The following is a 21,294-nucleotide window of genomic DNA, read 5'->3' on the forward strand; positions in this document are numbered from 1 at the left end:
CTTAGAGTAAATTTAATGAATTTCAAAGAGGTGTCCAAATTCTGTGTTTGTAAGTAATTTTACGGTAATAGATATTATTCAAGATTGAAATTATTTAATACAAAGAAACATTCTTTTTCATACTGGAAGCAACTGCCTTCCAAACCACAGCCCACAATACAGGCATTCTTATTTGACTACCACTGGGAATAATGTCAAATTATTTTTGCAGGTTTGTTTTTTTTTTTTTTTTGTCATTGTACAAATTTTCACAAAACTGCATTCCTGATCATAGATTTTTAGAACTGGAAGGAACCTAACAGATTTAATCTCACTTCTTCCTGCCACCCAGAGAGATGAAGTGATTTATCTAAAATTGTTTAGCTACCTAATGACAGAGCTAAGGAGAGGACAGAGTCCTTTATCCATTCGCCATAGTGATACATTCCTCTGGAAAAAACTGCCTACTTGCACTTGATTTTTAATGCTAGTTAGAGTCTTAGGGTAAGGTTTTTCTCCATGACTAACTAGTGCTCTTTTGTTTTCTAGTGTGGGTGTTTGGGAACAAGCTATCAAGGGTAGTGGGGTTTTTGTTGTCATTGTTGAACAACTCAGAGTCTAAGGCACTGAAAAGAAAAGGCATTTGTCTGGTTAGCATTTAGGAGTCAAGAAGGAGTGGTTGTAGCTCCAAATTTTTGCTTTTACCATCAATAGGCAGAGGTTTTAAAGTTGAGTTTTGTAACCTGGGGTCTGAATTCCCTAAACTTTTTGAGAAATTTATGCAGCTACATGCTTATCTCCTAAGAAAGGGATCTGTAGCTGTCATCAGTTTTTCAAAGTTAAAAATTGTGTTTTTTTAGAAGGAAGAAAAGCTAAGCAAACTTGATTGAGAACTGTGTCTCCACTTTTTTATAGATTTTTTTTTTAATTAAAAATTTTTAGTATTTATTTTGGCTGCGTTGGTTCTTTGTTGAAACAGTGCTGCTGCTGCTGTTAAGTCACTTCAGTCGTGTCCGACTCTGTGAAACAGTGCAGGCTTCTCTAAGTGTGGCATGTGGGCCTAATTGTGGTATATAGAATCTTAGTTAGAAGCAGCAGTTAGAACTGGACATGGAACAACAGACTGGTTCCAAATAGGAAAAGGAGTACGTCAAGCTTATATATTGTCACCCTGCTTATTTAACTTATATGCAGAGTACATCATGAGGAATGCTGGGCTGGAAGAAGCACAAGCTGGAATCAAGATTGCCGGGAGAAATATCAATAACCTCAGATATGCAGATGACACCACCCTTATATCAGAAAGTGAAGAGGAACTAAAAAGCCTCTTGATGAAAGTGAAAGAAGAGAGTGAAAAAGTTGGCATGAAGCTCAACGTTCAGAAAACAAAGATCATGGCATCCGGTTCCATCACTTCATGGAAAATAGATGGGGAAACAGTGGAAACAGTGTCAGACTTTACTTTTTTGGGCTCCAAAATCACTGTGGATGCTGATTGCAGCCATGAAATTAAAAGACGCTTACTCCTTGAAAGGAAAGTTATGACCAACCTAGATAGTATATTAAAAAGCAGAGCCATTACTTTGCCAACAAAGGTCTGTCTAGTCAAGGCTATGGTTTTTCCCGTGGTCATGTATGGATGTGAGAGTTGGACTGTGAAGAAAGCTGATCTCTGAAGAATTGATGCTTTTGAACTGTGGTGTTGGAGAAGACTCTTGAGAGTCCCTTGGACTGCAAGGAGATCCAACCAGTCCATTCTAAAGGAGATCAATCCTGGGTGTTCATTGGAAGGACTGATGCTAAAGCTGAAACTCCAATACTTTGGCCACCTCATGCGACGAGTTGACTCACTGGAAAAGACTCTGATGCTGGGAGGGATTGGTGGCAAGAGGAGACAGGGACGACAGAGAATGAGATGGCTGGATGGCATCACCGACTCTGTGGACATGAGTTTGAGTGAACTCCGGGAGTTGGTGAGGGACAGGGAGGCCTGGTGTGCTGTGATTCATGGGGTCGCAAAGAGTCGGACACGACTGAGCGACTGAACTGAACTGAACTGAGAATCTTAGTTCCCCAACCAGGGATGGAACCCAGGTCCCATGCATTGAAGGCGTGAAGTCTTATCCACTGGACCACCTGGGAAATCCCGGGGTCCTCATTCTTGAACTCTAAATACTAATTATGCTAGAGGGTTCCTTTATCTCCAGCCTCCTTCTGCTAGTGTCCTTCCTGCTGACAAACCTTCTGGATAGTCCTGTGTCTTGTCATTGAAGCCACTGGAGGCCCTAGCCTTCTTTTTGCAGAACTTTACCCTTAAGTTTCCCAAGCTTTCAATACAAATTCATTTTACTCAACTCCCTTCCTAGATGAGAACATGTAGAAAAGCATGTTCTACATTTTTAAGTCTGGCAAAAGTCACACAAAGAAAAAGCTACCACTAAGACTGACGTTGGAAGAATTTGTTTATTCATTTTAAAAAGTCTGTCCTGACCACATACCATGAACCCTCAGGCATTGTGTTAGGTGCTGGGAAATGAGAAGTGGTCTCTTCCCATGCAAAGCTCGCGTTCTGCTGGGGACACGTCTCAGTGGTAGTAATTCAGCATGCTAACTGCTCTAATAGAGGTACCAACAAAGCACTGAAATCAGTCCTGGCCAGGAAGAGAGATGGGTATTAGGGTAAAATTCACAGAAAATTGACAGATATTTGGGTTGCATCTTAAAGGTTCAGGGTTTCAGATATCAGTGTTATGTTTGTGCCTTCCTCACTTCAACTGAAATTCACATTTACCACTCTCTTATTTTGTGTTTTCAATTAGAGCTCCAAGCGAGAATGGAAGCCACTGGAGGACCGTAGCTGCACAGACATACCATGGCTGCTGCTTTTTATCCTCTTCTGCATTGGGATGGTAAGATCCTCAGAACATGAACCCATGATTCAAGGGGAGTTGGTTTGAAGAGGGAACTTGTTATTTAGATATTTATTTATATTTGTAAATGAATAATCCCTCTTGAATTGCTTATAACTGGAAGTTCTAGGATACCATAGAATTAGGTTATTTTTTTTTCCCACACAGTTAAGTGGTATTTGGTACCCCTTGACTTTTTTTTTTTTTTGGTTTGCATGAGAACTGAGATCAAAATTAAGGAATAATTGAAACTCTCTCTTTGACTAGATCATTTCAGAAAGCCAGAAAGCCTTTGACATAAATATCCATGAACTCTAAACGTGATGCAGGTGTTGAGCAGAGCAGTGGTCATGGAGCTGAGTCTTGAATGGTTATCCAACCCAGTCACACAGTCCTGATGGTTATTTTTTTGCCAGTCAGTTTCTTTCAGGGCCTTGGTGTGCCTTTCTCTAAAATTAGAGGTTTTGCTAGATGACATCTACAGTGCTCCCAGTTGTGACATTTTTCTTTAGTTCTTAGAGGGGAGGCTGGTTGCTCCCTGCTTCTTCCTCCTTCTACCCATACTAGGCTCCTGCTGCCTGCTGTGCCTACGGAAGTAAGTGGTATTTCTCAGTTGGCGATCATGGGAGCTGGTGATTTTCTAATGGATATGGAGGATGGATGAGCAGAGTCCCTGGTGCAAAGTGTTGGGGCTGTGTTTATTCAAATTGCATCCCTAGTCTGCCCTGCAGGAGTTTCCACACAGGCTTCAGGGACTTTAGTGTCACTGCCATTGTACTGGGCTGGACAAGAGGTAGAAAGCAGCCCTTTTAGAGCTAGCTGATAATTCAAGCTAGAAAGCATTTAGAAATCCTCATCTGGTCTATCACCCTCATTATACACATCAAGAACATCAGACCACAGAGATGAAAGTGACCATCCCGAGGCCACACTGCTAGTTAACAGCAGAGCTGGGAACAGAGCCCAGTTTCTTACCTTCCAGGCCAGTGCTCTTTTCTGTCACCTTGTTTCTCCCTCGAGGGAATTGCATAGACAGTTTTGTTCTCTCTTTCTTAGTCTTTGCAACTTGAAACACAATTATGCTACCTTCAGTTCAGTTCAGTCGCTCAGTCATGTCTGACTCTTTGCAACCCTACGGACTGTAGCATGCCAGGCTTCCCTGTCCATCACCAACTCCCAAAGCTTGCTCAAACTCATGTCCATCAAGTCAGTGATGCCATCCAACCATCTCATCCTCTGTTGTCCCCTTCTCCCGCCTTCAATCTTTCCCAGCATTAGGGTCGTTTCCAATGAGTCAGTTCTTCACATCAGGTGGCCAAAGTATTGGAGTTTCAGCTTTAGCATCAGTCCTTCCAATGAATATTCAGGACTGATTTCCTTTAGGATGGACTGATTTGATCTGCTTGCAGTCCAAGGGACTCTCAAGAGTCTTTTCCAACACCACAGTTCAAAAGCATCAATTCTTCGGCACTCAGCTTTCTTCACAGTCCAACTCTCACATCCATACGTGACTACTGGAAAAATGGATGGACCTTTGTTGGCAAAGTCATGTCTCTGGTTTTTAATATGTTTTCTAGGTTAGTCATAGCTTTTCTTCCAAGGAGCAAGCATCTTTTAATTTCATGGCTGCAGTCACCATCAGCAGTGATTTTAGAGCCCCCCGAAATGAAGTCTGTCACTGTTTCCGTTGTTTCCCCATCTATTTGCCATGAAATGATGGGCCAGATGCCATCGTCTGCTACCTTAGGCACGCTTTTTTTTTCCCCTCAAGTATGAGTGTATTTAATCTTTTCCCCATACCTTTTTTTTTTAAAAGGAATCTTATTATTTTTCATTATTACTACTTTTTAGGTAATCTTATTCTGTGTTTCTCCGCAACTGCCTACCTCGCAAACGTCATTTGAAAACAACCCTTTTCATGGCTAATGGGCAGAAGTGTGGAAACCAGTCCAGCTCCTGAACCAAGGAAAAGAAAACAGGAAACTTTGATGAGATATAACACATTCAGTAAAATAAATGAGTGTTAGTTTTAAAAATAATAGATGACTCAGTTTCACCAAATCTAGGATATTTAGAAAACATCAGAATTACTCACTTCCTAACTTAGAACTTTTTGTAAGATACTGTTCAAGAGTCTGCGTAGTTTAATGGAGTAGAAGCTGAAATGCAGCATCCAGGGGTGGAGGAGACATTCTTTGCTAACAGAACTAGTCCACAACCTCTCCCCGCCTCCTGAGTTTCACTCTGGGACAAATAGCAGCTGACCTTTCAAAATTATGTTTATAAAAGTATGTACCTACCTCCCAAGGTGCTTTTGATTTTCTGTGCTAAAATAGCTCAGGAAAGTGCAATCACTAATGTTAATAGGCTGATTTGGGAGTGACTAGAGAGTCAGGAGCTATTTGTTTACTGAAATGTTTTAATGCAGTGGTAATTAATATAATGTTGATTTCAGTGCAGTGGTAATTAAGACCCACTGTGTGTACTTTTAAATGCAGGCATAGTGTTATTTGCTTTGGAATGTTTCTTTTTATGGATTACCATTCCCTAGAGTAGAGCTAACATCAAATTTTACCATGTGGAAACTGGAGAAATCTCAAAAGTTCTCTTGCCCCCTCTTACTGGCACAACAGTAGACTAAAATTTTTTTTTTGTCCTCTGAATATTTGTTTTGTATGTTTTTGGTGATGGAAGTTTAGTCACTAAGTCTTGTCTGACTCTTGTGACCCTGTTGACTGTAACCCACCAGGCCCCTCTAGCCATGGGATTTCCCAGGCAAGAATACTAGAGTAGGTTGCCATTTCCTTTTCGAGGATATCTTCCTGACCCAGGGATGGAACCCAGGTTTTCTGCATTGCAGGTGGTCTCCTATATCACGGATGAGTTCTTTACCGACTGAGCCACCAGGGAAGCCTTGTATGTTTTTTAACAGTTGCATTTCATTTTTGTCTTTAGATTTCATTCTGTAGTACCTTTAGGAGAAACATTCAACAAATATTTTTTGAGCATTATCATGGGCTTGATGCTGTCATATATATATATTTATCTCACTAAATTCTCCCAATTTTACCCTATAAAATGAGTTTTATCCCCAGTTTACAGGCAAAGTATAGTGAATATTAGCTTATCTAAGAATATACTTTTGCCCATGAGAGGCAAAAATAGAAAAGGAACTGGAATTTTCTGCCTATATTCTTTTCATTTAGTGGCCAGTTGCTTCTGCTTTCATAGGCATTTTCTTTCTCTGTCCTCCTACAGCCTATCATTCAAACCATATCCTTACTCATTGCTCTTACTTGCAGTTCTTTGCTCACTCCTTGATATCTACTCTCTAGTTCTGAAATATTTTAAGATCTTGTCATCTTTCACTCATCTTCACCACTAAATCCTTTTATTTACACATGTTCATCTCATCATAAATATATGTACTTCTCTTTTGTTTCTTCTCTTAGTTTTAAAATATTTTCCATGCTTGAATTGTCTAGAACTTAGGACATTTTTTTTAAGTAAATTTCTGTCAGTCTTTGTGAGAGTTACCATCTCCTAGATTTGGTATTTTGAAATTATTGGATATATGCTTACCCTCTTCTAAAAAATTGCATGTTGAACTGTACCTCTTAATTTCTGTTTTCCATTAAGGTAGTAAGCAAGTGGTTCTCAACACTAACTGCATATTAGAATTTGCTGGGATTAAAATAAAAATACTCATTTCAGGCCCCACCCCATTGAATCTGATGTCATCTCTTTGATTCTAATATTCAGCCAGGGTTAAGACCCACGGTTGTAGGCACTGATATACTATTGCAGATTTAAACGAGAAATGATAGGACTGGGTTTAGAAAGATGGCCCTGGTGGCCAGTGTAAATGTAAAGTCATTGTAAAGGGGGACGAGATTTCAGGCCACCACTTTGGAGGCTGATGCAATGGTTCAGATGAGTCTAAATAAGAGGTAAAAAAACCTGAAATAAAGAAGTAGTAAAAGAGAACAGAAGACAGATTGTAGAAGTGGGATCAATAATGTTTGATGTCATCAGTGTTGCAGGCAAGTGGGATACTAAGGGATTATTTTATGGGTTATGTTATGGGATATGTATATGGTTCAGTATAAGCATTTTTCAGCTCAGATCCTACTCCAGCTCCTTGTAGGTTCCAAACCACAGTTTCTGTGCATGTGAAGAAACAAGAGTAGGATGGATAAACAAAGTACACTGTTAGTAGTCAAGCAGTCACTTCAGTTCAGCTCAGTTCAGTCGCTCAGTTGTGTCTGACTCTTTGTGACCCCATGAATCACAGCACGCCAGGCCTCCCTGTCCATCACCAACTCCCGGAGTTCACTCAAACTCACGTCCATCGAGTCGGTGATGCCATCCAGCCATCTCATTCTCTGTCGTCTCCTTCTCCTCCTGCCCCCAATCCCTCCCAGCATCAAAGTCTTTTCCAGTGAGTCAACTCTTCACATGAGGTGGCCAAAGTACTGGAGCTTCAGCTTTAGCATCAGTCCTTCCAATAAACACCCAGGACTGATCTCCTTTAGAATGGACTGGTTGGATCTCCTTGCAGTCCAAGGGACTCTCAAGAGTGTTCTCCAGCACCACAGTTCAAAAGCATCAATTCTTCAGCGCTCAGCTTTCTTCACAGTCCAACTCTCACATCGATACATGACCACTGGAAAAACCATAGCCTTGACTAGATGGACCTTGGTTGGCAAAGTAATGTCTCTGCTTTTTAATATGCTATCTAGGTTGGTCATAACTTTCCTTCCAAGGAGTAAGCGTCTTTTAATTTCATGGCTGCAGTCAGCATCCGCAGTGATTTTGGAGCCCCAGAAAATAAAGTCTGACACTGTTTCCACTGTTTCCCCATCTATTTGCCATGAAGTGATGGGACCAGATGCCATGATCTTCGTTTTCTGAATGTTGAGCTCCAAGCTAACTTTTTCACTCTCCTCTTTGGCTCTCATCAAGAGGCTCTTTAGTTCCTCTTCACTTTCTGCCATAGGGTGGTGTCATCTGCATATCTGAGGTTATTGATATTTCTCCCGGCAATCTTGATTCCAGCTGGTGCTTCTTCCAGCCCAGCGTTCCTCATGATGTACTCTGCATATAAGTTAAATAAGCAGGGTGACAATATACAACCTTGACGTACTCCTTTTCCTATTTGGAACCAGTCTGTTGACAGTCACTTGATTACCAATAAAGAATTCCTCGATAAGCATGGCTTGTGGAATGAAGCTTGGGCCACATGAGCTCAAGGTTCTTCCCACCTTAGTTAGGCTGACTTCATTCTGTTCCAAGGAGAGGTATATGTGAAAAGAGGAGAGAAAAGAGATTCACTTGAACCAAATCTGCCCAGATCATCGTACCGCAAAAGTCAGGATAAAGAGGAAGCTGGGTGGCTTAGTGGCTTAGTGGTGAAGAATTTGCCTGCCAATACTGGAGATGCAGGTTCAATCCCTGATCTGGGAAGATCCCACATGCTACAGATGAGCTAAGCCCGTGTGCTACAACTACTGAGCCCATGTGCCTCAACTACTGAAGCCCACATGCCCTAGATCCTGTGTTCTACAACAAGAAAAGCTACCTCAATGAGAAGCCCGTGCACCCCAACTGGAAATTAGCCCCTGTTTTCCGAAACTAGAGAAAAGTCCTCACAGCAATGAAGACCAGCACAGCCAAAAATAAATAAATAAAATTATATATATATATGTATATAAAAGAGGAGGGTCCTAAAAGGAGTACATACTTTGAAAGACAGAAGATACAGACAACTCATACAGTTTATTCCTAATCATTATTGCTGCTTGCTATGGACTGGGTACTATTCTCTGCACTCAGCACAGATTTAATTTTCACAACTGCTCAGTGCTACTCTGGTTATCATCATTCCCATTTTACAGATAAGGGGGCACAGGGATATGTTAAATAACTTGTCTAAGATTACATGGTGGCAGCATTAAACCCAGGAGAGAAGAGGAAGAAGGCAAGGCCTCAAGAGACAGTCCCGTCTTTGTTGCCTAGAATTGGAAACAACAGAAGTTGAGAACATGGACCTGTAGAACACAGTAACCTCACCTGCCAGTTAAATGTTGCCTGCTCAATATTTCACACTCTTTAAGCAAAGAGTTTAGCATTACTGCTTCCTCTAGTGCAGTTAGAAAGCTAGAGTCCTCTCCTTCTGTATCTTAGCTGTGCAGTCTAGTCAGAAATGGTGCTTCTAATAGAGATGGGGCGTATGCTGGAAGGGAAAGTGGTTTGGGGAAATGTGGAAGGAACTGAATTGTGGACATGTAGGGTGTGTGGGTAGGGATAAGCAGTTGGAAATACAGAGTTGGAATTTTGCAGAATGATCTGGACTAGAGCCGAATTTTAGAGCCATTACTGCATAGGTCGTCCCTTCAGTCTGCTTTCAAGGACCTTTTTTATTTTATAGTCTTAGTCTAGTTCTCGGAGCGGTAGTGTTTCTACCTCATTAACTATTGTGGAGCAGGCAGCACAAAGGGAAAGACTCAAAGACTCACTGAAGTAGTTAGTCACCTGTGTGATGGGCTGTGCTTTGCCAGGATCATAGAACAGGAAGAACAGCATGCCCGAAATTACCTTAAGGTCACCTGATCCAAATGACTGCCTGCTCTCTGTTAAATCCTTCGGTTTTTCTTTCTTTTTTTATTATTGTGGTAAAATATACATAACTTCGTTTTCCCTGGTAGCTCAGCGGTAAAGAATCCACTTCTAATGCAGGAGACACAGGAGGCGCCAGTTCCATCCCTGGGTTGGAAAGATCCCCTGGAGAAGGAAATGACACCCCACTGCAGTATTCTTGCCTGGAAAATCCCATGAACAGAGGAGCCTGGAAGGCTACAGTCCATGGGGTTGCAAAAGAGTCGGACACCACTGAGAAACTGAGCACATACACACATGCATAACTTAAAATTTATTATTTTGACTATTTTTAAATGTACAGTTAAATCCATTTAGTTTTAATCTACTCTTCCTCGCCACCCCCACATACTACATGCTCAGTCATTCCGTTCAGTTCAGTTCAGTCGCTCAGTCGTGTCTGACTCTTTGCGACCCCATGAATCACAGCACGCCAGGCCTCCCTGTCTATCACCAACTCCCGGAGTTCACCCAAACTCTTGTCCATCGAGTCGGTGATGCCATCCAGTCATCTCATTCTCTGTTGTCCCCGTCTCCTCCTGCCCCCAATCCTCCCCAGCATCAGAGTCTTTTTCCAGTGAGTCAACTTGTTGCATGAGGTGGCCAAAGTATTGGAGTTTCAGCTTTAGCATCAGTCCTTCCAATGAACACCCAGGATTGATCTCCTTTAGGATGGACTGGTTGGATCTCCTTGCAGTCCAAGGGACTCTCAAGAGTCTTCTCCAGCACCACAGTTCAAAAGCATCGATTCTTCGGTGGATCAGCTGGGCCCATACTTCTCCCTGAAAGTATAGCCTAAAAAAGTTTACTCTGTTTCTATTAATAGTTTTCCTTAGCATCATAAAATTTTGGAATTGGAAAGGACTTTTGAGATTAATTCATTCCTAGTGACAGGTAAGGCGACTGGGCCTCAGAGGATTTAAAGTGATAAAGTGACTTACCCGGGGTCATGAGTATTTGAAACTGGTTTCAGTTCTCAATACATATTCTTTGTCTATGTTTTTTTTTAATTGCTCAGGCTGCCCATGAAATAGCCTCTCTGATTTGTGCTTCCTCATGCCCCATTATTATTTTTTTCTTTTAAGAATATTTCAGTTCTTTCAGGGTGAGCTTGATATTTCCTAGACTTCCAACCATTCTTGTTTTTTCCTTCTTTCCTCTTTCTTAGAGTAATATAGCCCATTAAACTTTAAAGAAATCACAAAATCTGGCAGATTGCCAAAGCTTTTAAATTTATTTTCAGAATTTGTTTGCGTAAGTATTAGTTCTGCATCAGACTTTCTAATCCTCTGCTGTTTGCTGGGTCCCAGTGGCCTCCTGGTCTCAGAGTTCTTGGAAAAGGAGGAACAGAAGCCAAGCGTTACTCTAAGGTTTGACAAGTTATTTACTAGCAGACTGACTCCAAGTGTTGTTTGAGGTAAGAGGTAGTCTTTGAGAAAAAATTCTGGATATATTTTCATTAATCCCTGGGAGAAGACTGTAAGCCTGAAGTCTTTTTATCTTGAAACATAATGCCATATTCATACTCCCTCCCTACCCCTCATGCATATTTTGTTGACTTTTTTTTTCTTCAGAGCAAAACTAAGACCTCTGCCTTGCTCAGTGGTGTGGTAAAGGCTCCATGTGTTAAATTCAAACGTTGCTTGTGAAATGAAACGTGTCCTTTTTTTTGACTAAGAGTGAGTAAAACTAAGCCAAAACTCTTACTTAAATTGAACTAAACTTGTGATGTGAAGGGGAAATGAACACAGTCCATTAATTAGCAAATTGTTTTTCTCCCACGTAGGCAATAGGCACTTATTAGTTGCCAGATCTTGCCTGTGATCTACCATCCCTGGTCTCTTTATCTGATTTGAGTCACCTCCTATTTGTGATTAGATTTGTCTGCTCCTTCTCACTCTCTCTTGAAATAGCAGTTCTGAAAGCACTTCAGTAGCTCAGTCATTTTAAGATCTTAACCATGATTCTATTCCTTACAAATAGACTTCCTTTCTATCTAGTGATTTCTCCCTACTATAGGTGTATAAAAGCTTTCCTTATCCCCCTTACAACTTGCTTCATTAATGTGATTTCCTTCTGCTAAATAACACCCCATCTGCCTCTTGGAGCCATTGAATTATAGAGTACATTCTGTAAAGTTTCTCTCACCCTATTTTAATTTCATGTACCACATTTCTTCTCATCTGAAACTATATTGCTTCCTGCATTTGGATTTCACAATTTTTTTAAAAAAGGAGATTGTCTTTTTAATTATATTTGGCCTAGTTCTCCATTGTCACTACTTGTACCACATGGGACATCTCCAGGATAACAATCGTGGTTTCTCTCTCTCTTATTAGCTTCCTATTCCCCTTCCTTTCCCTCCTACAGCTTCTCACCCTCTCCACTCTAATGCTTTGGGAAGCTACTAAGAAGTTTAAATGGCCTATGTGAAAATATGTCAGTGTCCCATTTTACCATATATATGAAACATTTATAATTTATACTCTGCCTACATCCCAGAGGGATATGAGGTGGCCTATAACTAAAAAACACAAACACACACATGCACAAAAACACACACATGTACATTTCCAAAAGTACTGTTAAAAATAGTCATAAAGGGACTTCAGAAACCACTGAAGGCCATCTGTAACACAGAGTACTTATCAAACATAAGAACATTTCTATAAAAAGTGAAAGAAGAACATAACCTTTTAATTATGCAAGGGGTTTGCTATTTTAGACTAGTAGTGAAAGAAGATGGTAATTGTGGTCTGAATGTTTCTCTGTAATGACAAAATGACTGACAGTATTTCTCACTCCCCTCCCCACCCCCTAGAAATTTTTTTCCCAAAATTTAGAACTGAAGGGATTTTTGGTTAATCCCCAATTACTGTTATAAACTTCTTTAGTCTGACTTTTTCATTAGCAGCTGCAATATATTGACTACCTGCTATGTACAGTCAGTCAGTCAGTCAGTTCAGTCGCTCAGTCGTGTCCGGCTCTTTGAGACCCCATGAGTCACAGCACGCCAGGCCTCCTTGTCCATCACCAACTCCCGGAGTTCACTTAAACTCATGTCAATCGAGTTGGTGATGCCATCCAGCCATCTCATTCTCTGTTGTCCCCGCCTCCTCCCGCCCCCAATCCCTCCCAGCATCAGAGTCTTTTCCAGTGAGTCAACTCGTCGCACAAGGTGGCCAAAGTATTGGAGTTTCAGCTTTAGCATCAGTCCTTCCAATGAACATCCAGGATTGATCTCCTCTAGAATGGACTGGTTGGATCTCCTTGCAGTCCAAGGGACTCTCAACAGTCTTCTCCAGCACCACAGTTCAAAACCATCAATTCTTCGGCGATCAGCCATGTACAGACCCAGCTAAAAGTTAGAGATGCGTTATCTCATGGAGGCCCCATCATTTGGCTGTGAAATAGTTGATATTATTTTTTGTCAGAGGTGAGGAGGAAACAGTCTAAGAAGGTAAATGGATCAAGGTTATATAGGTGGTAAATGGTAGAGTGAGGGTTTTAATCCAGATCTTTCTGGATCCTCTTTCTATTACTCTATGATGCCTCTCGTTAAAGAACTGTATTGGAAAGGTTAGCTGTTAACCTTAGTATCTTTTGTTAAAAATAACAGAAACTCAATCTTTTAGTGACCGCATTGCAAGAATATATCTTAACCTCTGCCTTTTCTCCCAATTCAGTTTATTAATAGTGACTCACCTTATTTCCTGTTCTTATGCCCAGTAGCCTGCAGTTGAGTGTAGGGTTTATTGCTTTGCTTTGATCAATGCATCCTTGACTTGACAAGCATGATGCAGTTCTGAAGCGAGAACCATTTGCCTTTGGCACTGTGGTGAAGCATATCCCTATGAAATGAAGTGACCTCTGTGTTACATGGACCCCAGGCCTCACTGTCCTTGAGTCTCCAATATTCAGAACATGAATGTACTTCACCGTATAATTCTTTGGCTTCTACACAACTTTATTGTAGGAAGAAAACAGAAGTGTTGTGTGTACTGAAGTGATAAATCGAAACCCACATACTTATTGTTCTTTGAATTTTTGTCTTTCATCTGTTGCTGTTCTTCATTTAACAGAACTCTTTGACAACCAAATAAAACTAAAGAATGGGGACTTCCCAGGTGGTCCAGTGGCTAAGATGCCGAACTCCCAATGCAGGGGGCCCTGGCTTCAATCCCTGATCAGGGAACTAGATCCCACATGCTACAACTAAGATCTGGTATAGTCAAATAAATAAATATTAAAAAGAAAAATTTAAGAATGAAGAAAGCTAGATTTGAGTCTAGATTTGCCTTGATCTTTACTAGCTTCTGTGGCCTTGGAGGAGATGGCAATGGCACCCCACTCCAGTACTCTTGCCTGGAAAATCCCATGGGCGGAGGAGCCTGGAAGGCTGCAGTCCATGGGGTAGCTAAGAGTTGGACACGACTGAGCAACTTCACTTTCACTTTTTCACTTTCATGCACTGGCAACCCACTCCAGTGTTCTTGCCTGGAGAATCCCAGGGACGGGGGAGCCTGGTGGGCTGCCGTCTATGGGGTCGCACAGAGTCAGACACGACTGAAGTGACTTAGCAGCAGCAGCAGCATGGCCTTGGATGACTTATTTACCCTCTCTGGGCCTCAGTTTCCCCATCATGAGGATTAGAGATAATATATGGTGAGCAGCAGCTGGTACAGATCCTGGCATCAAGCAGATGTTCAGTACAAAGAAGCTGCTATTATTATTATTATAAAATGCAAAGACATACTTATGATGTAAAAGCTTGAGATTTGTTTTGTTATTGTAGTAAATAGTGTTTCCCTGTGGACTTCTTTGTACAGCTTATGTGAAACTCAAGGAAAACAGTGGAATAGTGTTTGCAATAAGGAAAGAGAGCTCTTTGTTCCCTTCAGCGGACAAAAGAAGCTCATTATCGTATCAAGTAGTGGCTGTTGCTATTGAAATGGTTTATTTGTATGTTGTTTTCTGTTTTTTCCTCTAGGGATTTATTTGTGGCTTTTCAGTAGCAACAGGTGCAGCAGCAAGACTAGTATCAGGATACGACAGCTATGGAAATATCTGTGGGCAGAAAAATGCAGAGTTGGAAGCAATACCAAACAGTGGCATGGACCACACCCATCGGAAGTGAGTAGACTGGCGGAATGGTGAACATTTTGGGAACTTGAAAGGGGAGGGGGCATCCTGCTTTTTACTGTTATAAAGATAATATCTCACTGAATATTATTTTTATATGCTTCCTGTTTTTTGTTTTTTTTTTTTAACTGTCCACTTGAATCATTTCTGGTTTTGGTCTATAAATACATTTACCAGGAAAAAAAATTAGGTGCCATGTTAAAATGGCCTACCTTGAGGTTTTAATGAGTAAATGCATGATTTGAGAGAGTTACTCTTGTACTCATACTCTGTTTTCCTGTTAAGCTTTAGGCTGTACATGAAGTTTTAACCCAGAAAACAATATAATATTTTTCTTCCTAAGACTGCTTGATGGAAGGCAGATGGATAATGGATTTTGACACAGTAAAGTTATAATGAAACATTTTGTGGCGCATCATTTATAAGTACACACTGATTTCCAATTTTATAAAAGATATATTTTGTCAGACTTTGAAATTTCTTTCGGGTTTTCAAGGTTCAGGTTTTGGATTTCATGAAATTCCTGACTTAATCACCTCTTTTCTTCAAAAGAGCTAATATTTCATTTTTACTGTCTATGGGGAAAAAGGTATCTTATCAAATGTATTGTATGTATGCTGTCAATATATTTGTTCAAACTGTGTATTTATGCCCATAAAACTTTAATATATTAGACAGGTCTAATAAATAGACAGATCTTTAGAATTAATCAAACTAATTTTAAGGTTAGCCAGTTCCATTAGTGAACTTTATAGAAGGATAATGCAAATAAAAACATTTTTTAAACTGTAGTTCTATAATATTTGGAGAGATATAATAACTCTATTTATTTTTAGATAAATATCTTGGTTAAATCTGGACCCCTACTAAAGTAGATTAATTTGATAAATTAAAAAACTTGAAAAAATCCAAATCGTTAATCTTAAAAGATATTTCTCCATTTAATGAAGGAATACTGCAGTTCAAATAATAAATTTTAAATAGTAATAATGAATATTTGTATAGAATGCAATAGTCAAAAAGTATATGATACCAACCTGTGGGATGGGGGTAGCAAAGGCTTAGAGAGATTGAAATCACCTCCCCAGAAGTCTGATGGGCAATGGACTGTCCAAGACAGACTGTGAGCTTTTCTCTTGAAAGGTACCTGCATCCCTTAACAGGAGAAGTAAAATTGGACTTGAGAGTGTAATTTGGAGGATTATTTCATTTGTCCTTTTTGATTGCTTTATGAAATTAACACAAATTTTAGGCTTTGTGTTATTTGCTGTAGCAAATCTACCCATGTATTTTGTTTTTGCTTCTCATTTTGGAACAGTTTTAGACTCAGAAAAGTATAAAAATTGTAGAGTTTTGCATATCTCTTTTTTTTGAAGGTAGTGTCAAATATTATATACTCTTTAATGCTGTTGACATGTACCAAACATAAGATATTACCACTTGGGTAATTGAGGAGACAGGAGAAAAAAGACTCTAGTTCCTTGGGTTTACTGCTCACATGAGGTCACGATCATTTTTATGGCTCCCTTTTAACTTGCTAGTAACTCCAAGCATGTTCTTATCATAAAGTTTGTGTAATTGTCAGTTCATCCTTAACCTTTTGGAGTTTCATTTGGTTAATTTTTTTAAAATATTTTATTTTATATTGGCATGTAAGTGAGTTGGAGGCACAAGAGATGTGGGAAGAGCCCTGGAGGAAGAAATGGCAATGTAACCCAGTATTCTTGCCTAGAAAATTCCATGGAGAGAGGAGCCCGATGGGCTACAGTCCATGGGGTCACAGAGTCAGACACAATTGAACGCACGCACATGTACATACACGTTCACACAGGTGATTAACACTGTTGTGTTAGTTTCAGGTGTATAGCAAAGTGATTGTTATACATTGACCTGTATCTATTCTTTTTCAGATTCTTTTCCTGTTAGATTGTTATATAATCCTGAGCGGAGTTCCCTGTGACATACAGTAGATCCTTGTTGGGTATCCATTCTAAATATAGCAGTGTGTACATGTCAATCCCAAACTCAGTTTTTAATTTCAAATCCTCAGATTATTCTGTGTACATTTTGGCCTCTTGCAAAGAAAGCCTGCTTCTTATTCTGAAAAAATGGTTCCTTTTCCCTGAGTGCTTAGCATAGTTGGGATACACTCATGGATAGCTGTAGGGTAATCCCTCAAGTATAGTAATGCCTTAACTTATGTATCCATGTTAAAATTTATTTTTGATCTCTACTTCTTCTTAGCCCTGAGCCATTTAAGTATTTCTGTCTATGAAAGTGAAAGTGATGGTCGCTCATCATGTCCACTCTCTGCAACCCCATGAATTGTAGCCTGCCAGGCTCCTATGTCCATGGAATTCTCCAGGCAAGAATACTGGAGTGGGTAGCCATTCCCTTCTCTAGGAGATCTTCCCAACGCAGGGATTGAACCTGGATCTCCTGCATTGCAGGCAGATTCTTTACCATCTGAGCAACCAGGGAAGCCTATTTCTATCTATAAATGGTAATTTTTTATAAATGAATGGTACAGTTTTGAATGTACCTTTCTAAGGTAAGTCTATACTATTTGGATTTGAAAGGAAATAGACAGTCTTTGTGTTTATGAGTCCCTTGAACTGCAAGGAGATCCAACCCGTCAATCCTAAAGGAAATCAGTCCTGAATATTCATTGGAAGGACTGATGCTGAAGCTGAAACTCCAATACGTTGGCTACCTAATGCAAAGAACTGACTCATTTGAAAAGACCCTGGGAAAGATTGAAGGTGAGAGGAGAAGGGGTCGACAGAGGATGATATGGTTGGATGGCATCACCGATTCAATGGTCATGAGTTTGAGTAAACTCCAGGAGTTGGTGATGGACAGGAAGGCCTGGGTGTGCTGCAGTCAATGGGGCTAGAAAGAGTAAGACACGACTGAGCAACTGAACTGAATTGAACTGAACCTATACTCCATTCTCTCTTTTTTTTTCCTGCCAAGTGTATTGGTTTTCTCCTTTTTCACACATACATCTTTGGCTTTGTTATAAATACCACACCCTTCCATTCCTACAGGATTTTTATACCTGTTTTGTCTTGACCTTGATCATTTTCTCCCATCCCTTATCCTTAGCACCTAGTACCTGATACTTACTAGGGCCTCTACACATAGTTGTTAAATAGGTTAATGAATGAATCCTCTAAAATATTGAATATAGCTAACTTTCTTGCCTTCATGAATGTTGGTATTTTTTCCTGTCAGAAAAAAAAATCCTCCTATTCTTCATGTGGCTAAATTCTATTCATCTTTCAGATCTCAGTATAAATGTTACTTCCCAGAAAGGTATTTTTTAAGGTCATAATTTAGTTCCATTGTGTCCTGTAATATGTGTAATTATACATTTATTTCATCATTATTTGTTAAATGTTTGTCTCTTCTAAGTTTCATGAAAGCAGAGGTGAGATCTGTTTTGTTCACGGCTATATCCTCTGTACCTGGAATGTAGTAGACATGCAAATGTTTGTTGGATGGGTAAATAAGCTTATTTATTTTTGAATATGTTCTCAGTGAATTAGAGTCTGAGGATCTGAATATTTTAAGGTTATTCATGCATTTTGCTGACTGTCTTTCCATAACGTCTGTTCTATTTACATTCCCACTGACAGTGTCTGAGATTGCTTTATCTTTGCTAGTATTATACTAGTTTTTGTACAAATTTGATTCAACCACATTTTATAGTTTTAATTTGCATGCCTTTGATTATTCATGAGTGTGAGACCACCACGCCCGCCCCCCCACCCCATATGTTTTTTGGCCTCTCCTGAAGACCTTTGTGCCGGCACATCTATTCTTGGTCTTCTTATCTCTAATCCTCTCCATCCTTTGTACTGTGATAGGATTAAGTTCTTTAAAGCCCTTTTTACTGTCATTTCCCTGCTCAGGAGCCTTTCCTTTTGTGTTGTTACCTATTGAAAACGGGCCCACTCAGCGCTGGCATGACCTCGACCCCACGTGCCTCTGCAATCTCCCCTCAGTCTCTCAGTGCAGTGGTGCCACTCCCCGTGATATTCAGTTGATTCAGCCTCTGTACTGTGTCTCTACCTCTCTGCCGGTCTGAATTCTTGAAAGAACGTGGGACTTACACCCTCTCTATGGAATATTTCAAGGCTACTTTTATCCCAGAACTTTATATTGGATTTCTGTTGCCTTTAAGTTATTGTCTAATTATATTGTGCTACTCATCTGCCTATATTAATGATCAGTTGCTAGGTAACAGTATTTCCATAAACATAATGGCTTACAACAGGAGACACTTATTATGTCACAGTTCCTCTGGGTCGGGAATCTGGATGCGGCTTAGCCGGATTCTTGCTTCAGTCTTTTACAAGGTTGCCACAAGGTGTTGATTAGAGCTGGGGTTCTCCTGGGGAGGTTCCCCTACCAAGCTCAGGTGGTTGTTGGCAGCACACACTCCTCAATGATTGTTAAACTGAGAGCCTTAACTCTTTACTGGCTATCAGCCAAAGGCCACCTTCAGTGCTTGCTACGTGGGCCTCTCCATATGGCAGCTTACTTCAAAGCCAACAGGAGAGGGTGTCAATACAGAGAGATACAGATCCAGAGAGTCTGTTAGCAAGATGGAAGTTACAGTGTTATATAATGTAACTGTGCAAGTGATAACCCCTCACCTTTGCCATATTTTACTAGTTAGAAGCGAGTCACAGGCCCCACCCAAATTTAACAGGAGGATTATGAATTATAGGAGGTAGCGGTAATTAGGGCCTCTTAGAATCTGAAAGCCACACTGACCAACTCTGTCTCCCTGGAGCACCATGTTTTGTATGACTTCCAAATTTCAGTACTCAAGAGTTATTTCACAGGGGCTTGTTGAATTACAATAAAATAGGAAGGAAGTAAGTCAAGAGGCACATGAGAAGGAGAATGTCTTTGATCTGTTCTAACCAGAAAATTTAAGATGCTAAGATGACTATAAGAATTCTATTTATAGTAAAAAGTTTGTATTTTATTTTTTTTTATCATTTTAATGAATTGTGTTCTTTTCTCCCCAAATAGTATTTACTGTAGTAATAAAGATGTATAGGAACATGGCAGACAATATTTTATGAGATACTGGAATGCCTCAACTTCAAATGGATTATGTCCCAAAGTTAATTTTTAAGTCAGTTGGATGAGATGTGTAACATTTTTCTGCATAGAAACAATGCTATAAATAAGGCTCTGAGGCTGGGTCAACCTGGAAAAGCTCATTTATCTTAGAACCATAAAGTGCCAGAGATGAAAGAGATCTTTAAGATTATCTAGTGGGTAACCTCCTTAAAGCATCACATCAAATACATGTGAGCACCAATGAAGGCCCAGAGAAGAAAGTGGTTTGTATTTATAGCTGAGCTCTGGTGGTAATGGTCCTATAAAGCCTGGGCATGGCTTATAGCCAAATTTTTTTTCTTTGGTAGAAAAGATTAAGGTGGTAATAATATATTTTGAACTGATTGATGATTCCAAAAAACATATCTTTTCTGCCACATTCTATATTGCCTATCATTTTCAAAACCAGAAAGCTAGTCTTAGAGTGTATGTGTCAATTTTTAGACAGAGAGAATCATTATTATTATAAAAAGTTTTCCCAGAAAAGAAACCCCCATCTTCCATACCAAATTGGATAAAGCAGAGATGCTTCTAGTTCTAAGATATCTGGATTGGTATATATGAGGACTATACAGTGCAAAGCGTCTTGCTCTTTTGACCCCTGGTAAGATGATTGGAACCAGACATCTTGGAATGTGAAGTCAAGTGGGCCTTAGAGAGCATCACTACGAACAAAGCTAGTGGAGGTGATGGAATTCCAATTGAGCTATTTCAAATCCTGAAAGATGATGCCGTGAAAGTGCTGCACTCAATATGCCAGCAAATTTGGAAAACTCAGCAGTGGCCACAGTACTGGAAAAGGTCAGTCTTCATTCCAATCCCAAAGAAAGGGAATGCCAAAGAATGCTCAAACTACCGCACAATTGCATTCATCTCACATGCTAGTAAAGTCATGCTCAAAATTCTCCAAGTCAGGCTTCAGCAATATGTGAACCGTGAACTTCCAGATGTTCAAGCAAGTTTTAGAAAAGGCAGAGGCACCAGAGATCAAATTGCCAACATCCGCTGGATCATGGAGAAAGCAAGAGAGTTCCAGAAAAACATCTATTTCTATTTCATTGACTATGCCAAAGCCTTTGACTGTGTGGATCACAATAAACTGTGGAACATTCTGAAAGAGATGGGAATCCCAGACCACCTGACCTGCCTCTTGAGAAACCTGTATGCAGGTCAGGAAGCAACAATCAGAACTGGACATGGAACAACAGATTGGTTCCAAATAGGAAAAGGAGTGCGTCAAGGTTGTATATTGTCACCCTGCTTATTTAATTTATATGCAGAGTACATCATGAGGAACGCTGGGCTGGAAGAAGCACAAGCTGGAATCAAGATTGCCGGGAGAAATATCAATAACCTCAGATATGCAGATGACACCACCCTTATGGCAGAAAGTGAAGAGGAACTCAAAGGCCTCTTGATGAAAGTGAAAGAGGAGAGTGAAAAGGTTGGCTTGAAGCTCAACATT

General features: G+C 40.1%; 1 protein-coding gene across 5 annotated transcripts in view; it reads left to right on the forward strand.

Annotated features, from left to right (window-relative positions):
- The window catches only part of SLC44A1 (solute carrier family 44 member 1), a 233,538-nt gene that overhangs the window by 62,619 nt on the left and 149,625 nt on the right, over positions 1-21,294 (forward strand). For all 5 annotated transcript variants that reach the window (XM_088838227.1, XM_088838226.1, XM_088838224.1 and 2 more), the window contains exons 2-3: positions 2,799-2,888; positions 14,536-14,678. In XM_088838227.1, coding sequence (XP_088694353.1) covers positions 2,799-2,888; positions 14,536-14,678 — 233 coding nt within the window. The remainder of the gene's footprint in view (positions 1-2,798; positions 2,889-14,535; positions 14,679-21,294) is intronic.

Source organism: Moschus berezovskii, chromosome 7 (assembly GCF_049115385.1).
Source record: "Moschus berezovskii isolate FMDL1 chromosome 7, NW_MosBer_1.0, whole genome shotgun sequence".
NCBI classification, from domain to species: domain Eukaryota; kingdom Metazoa; phylum Chordata; class Mammalia; order Artiodactyla; family Moschidae; genus Moschus; species Moschus berezovskii.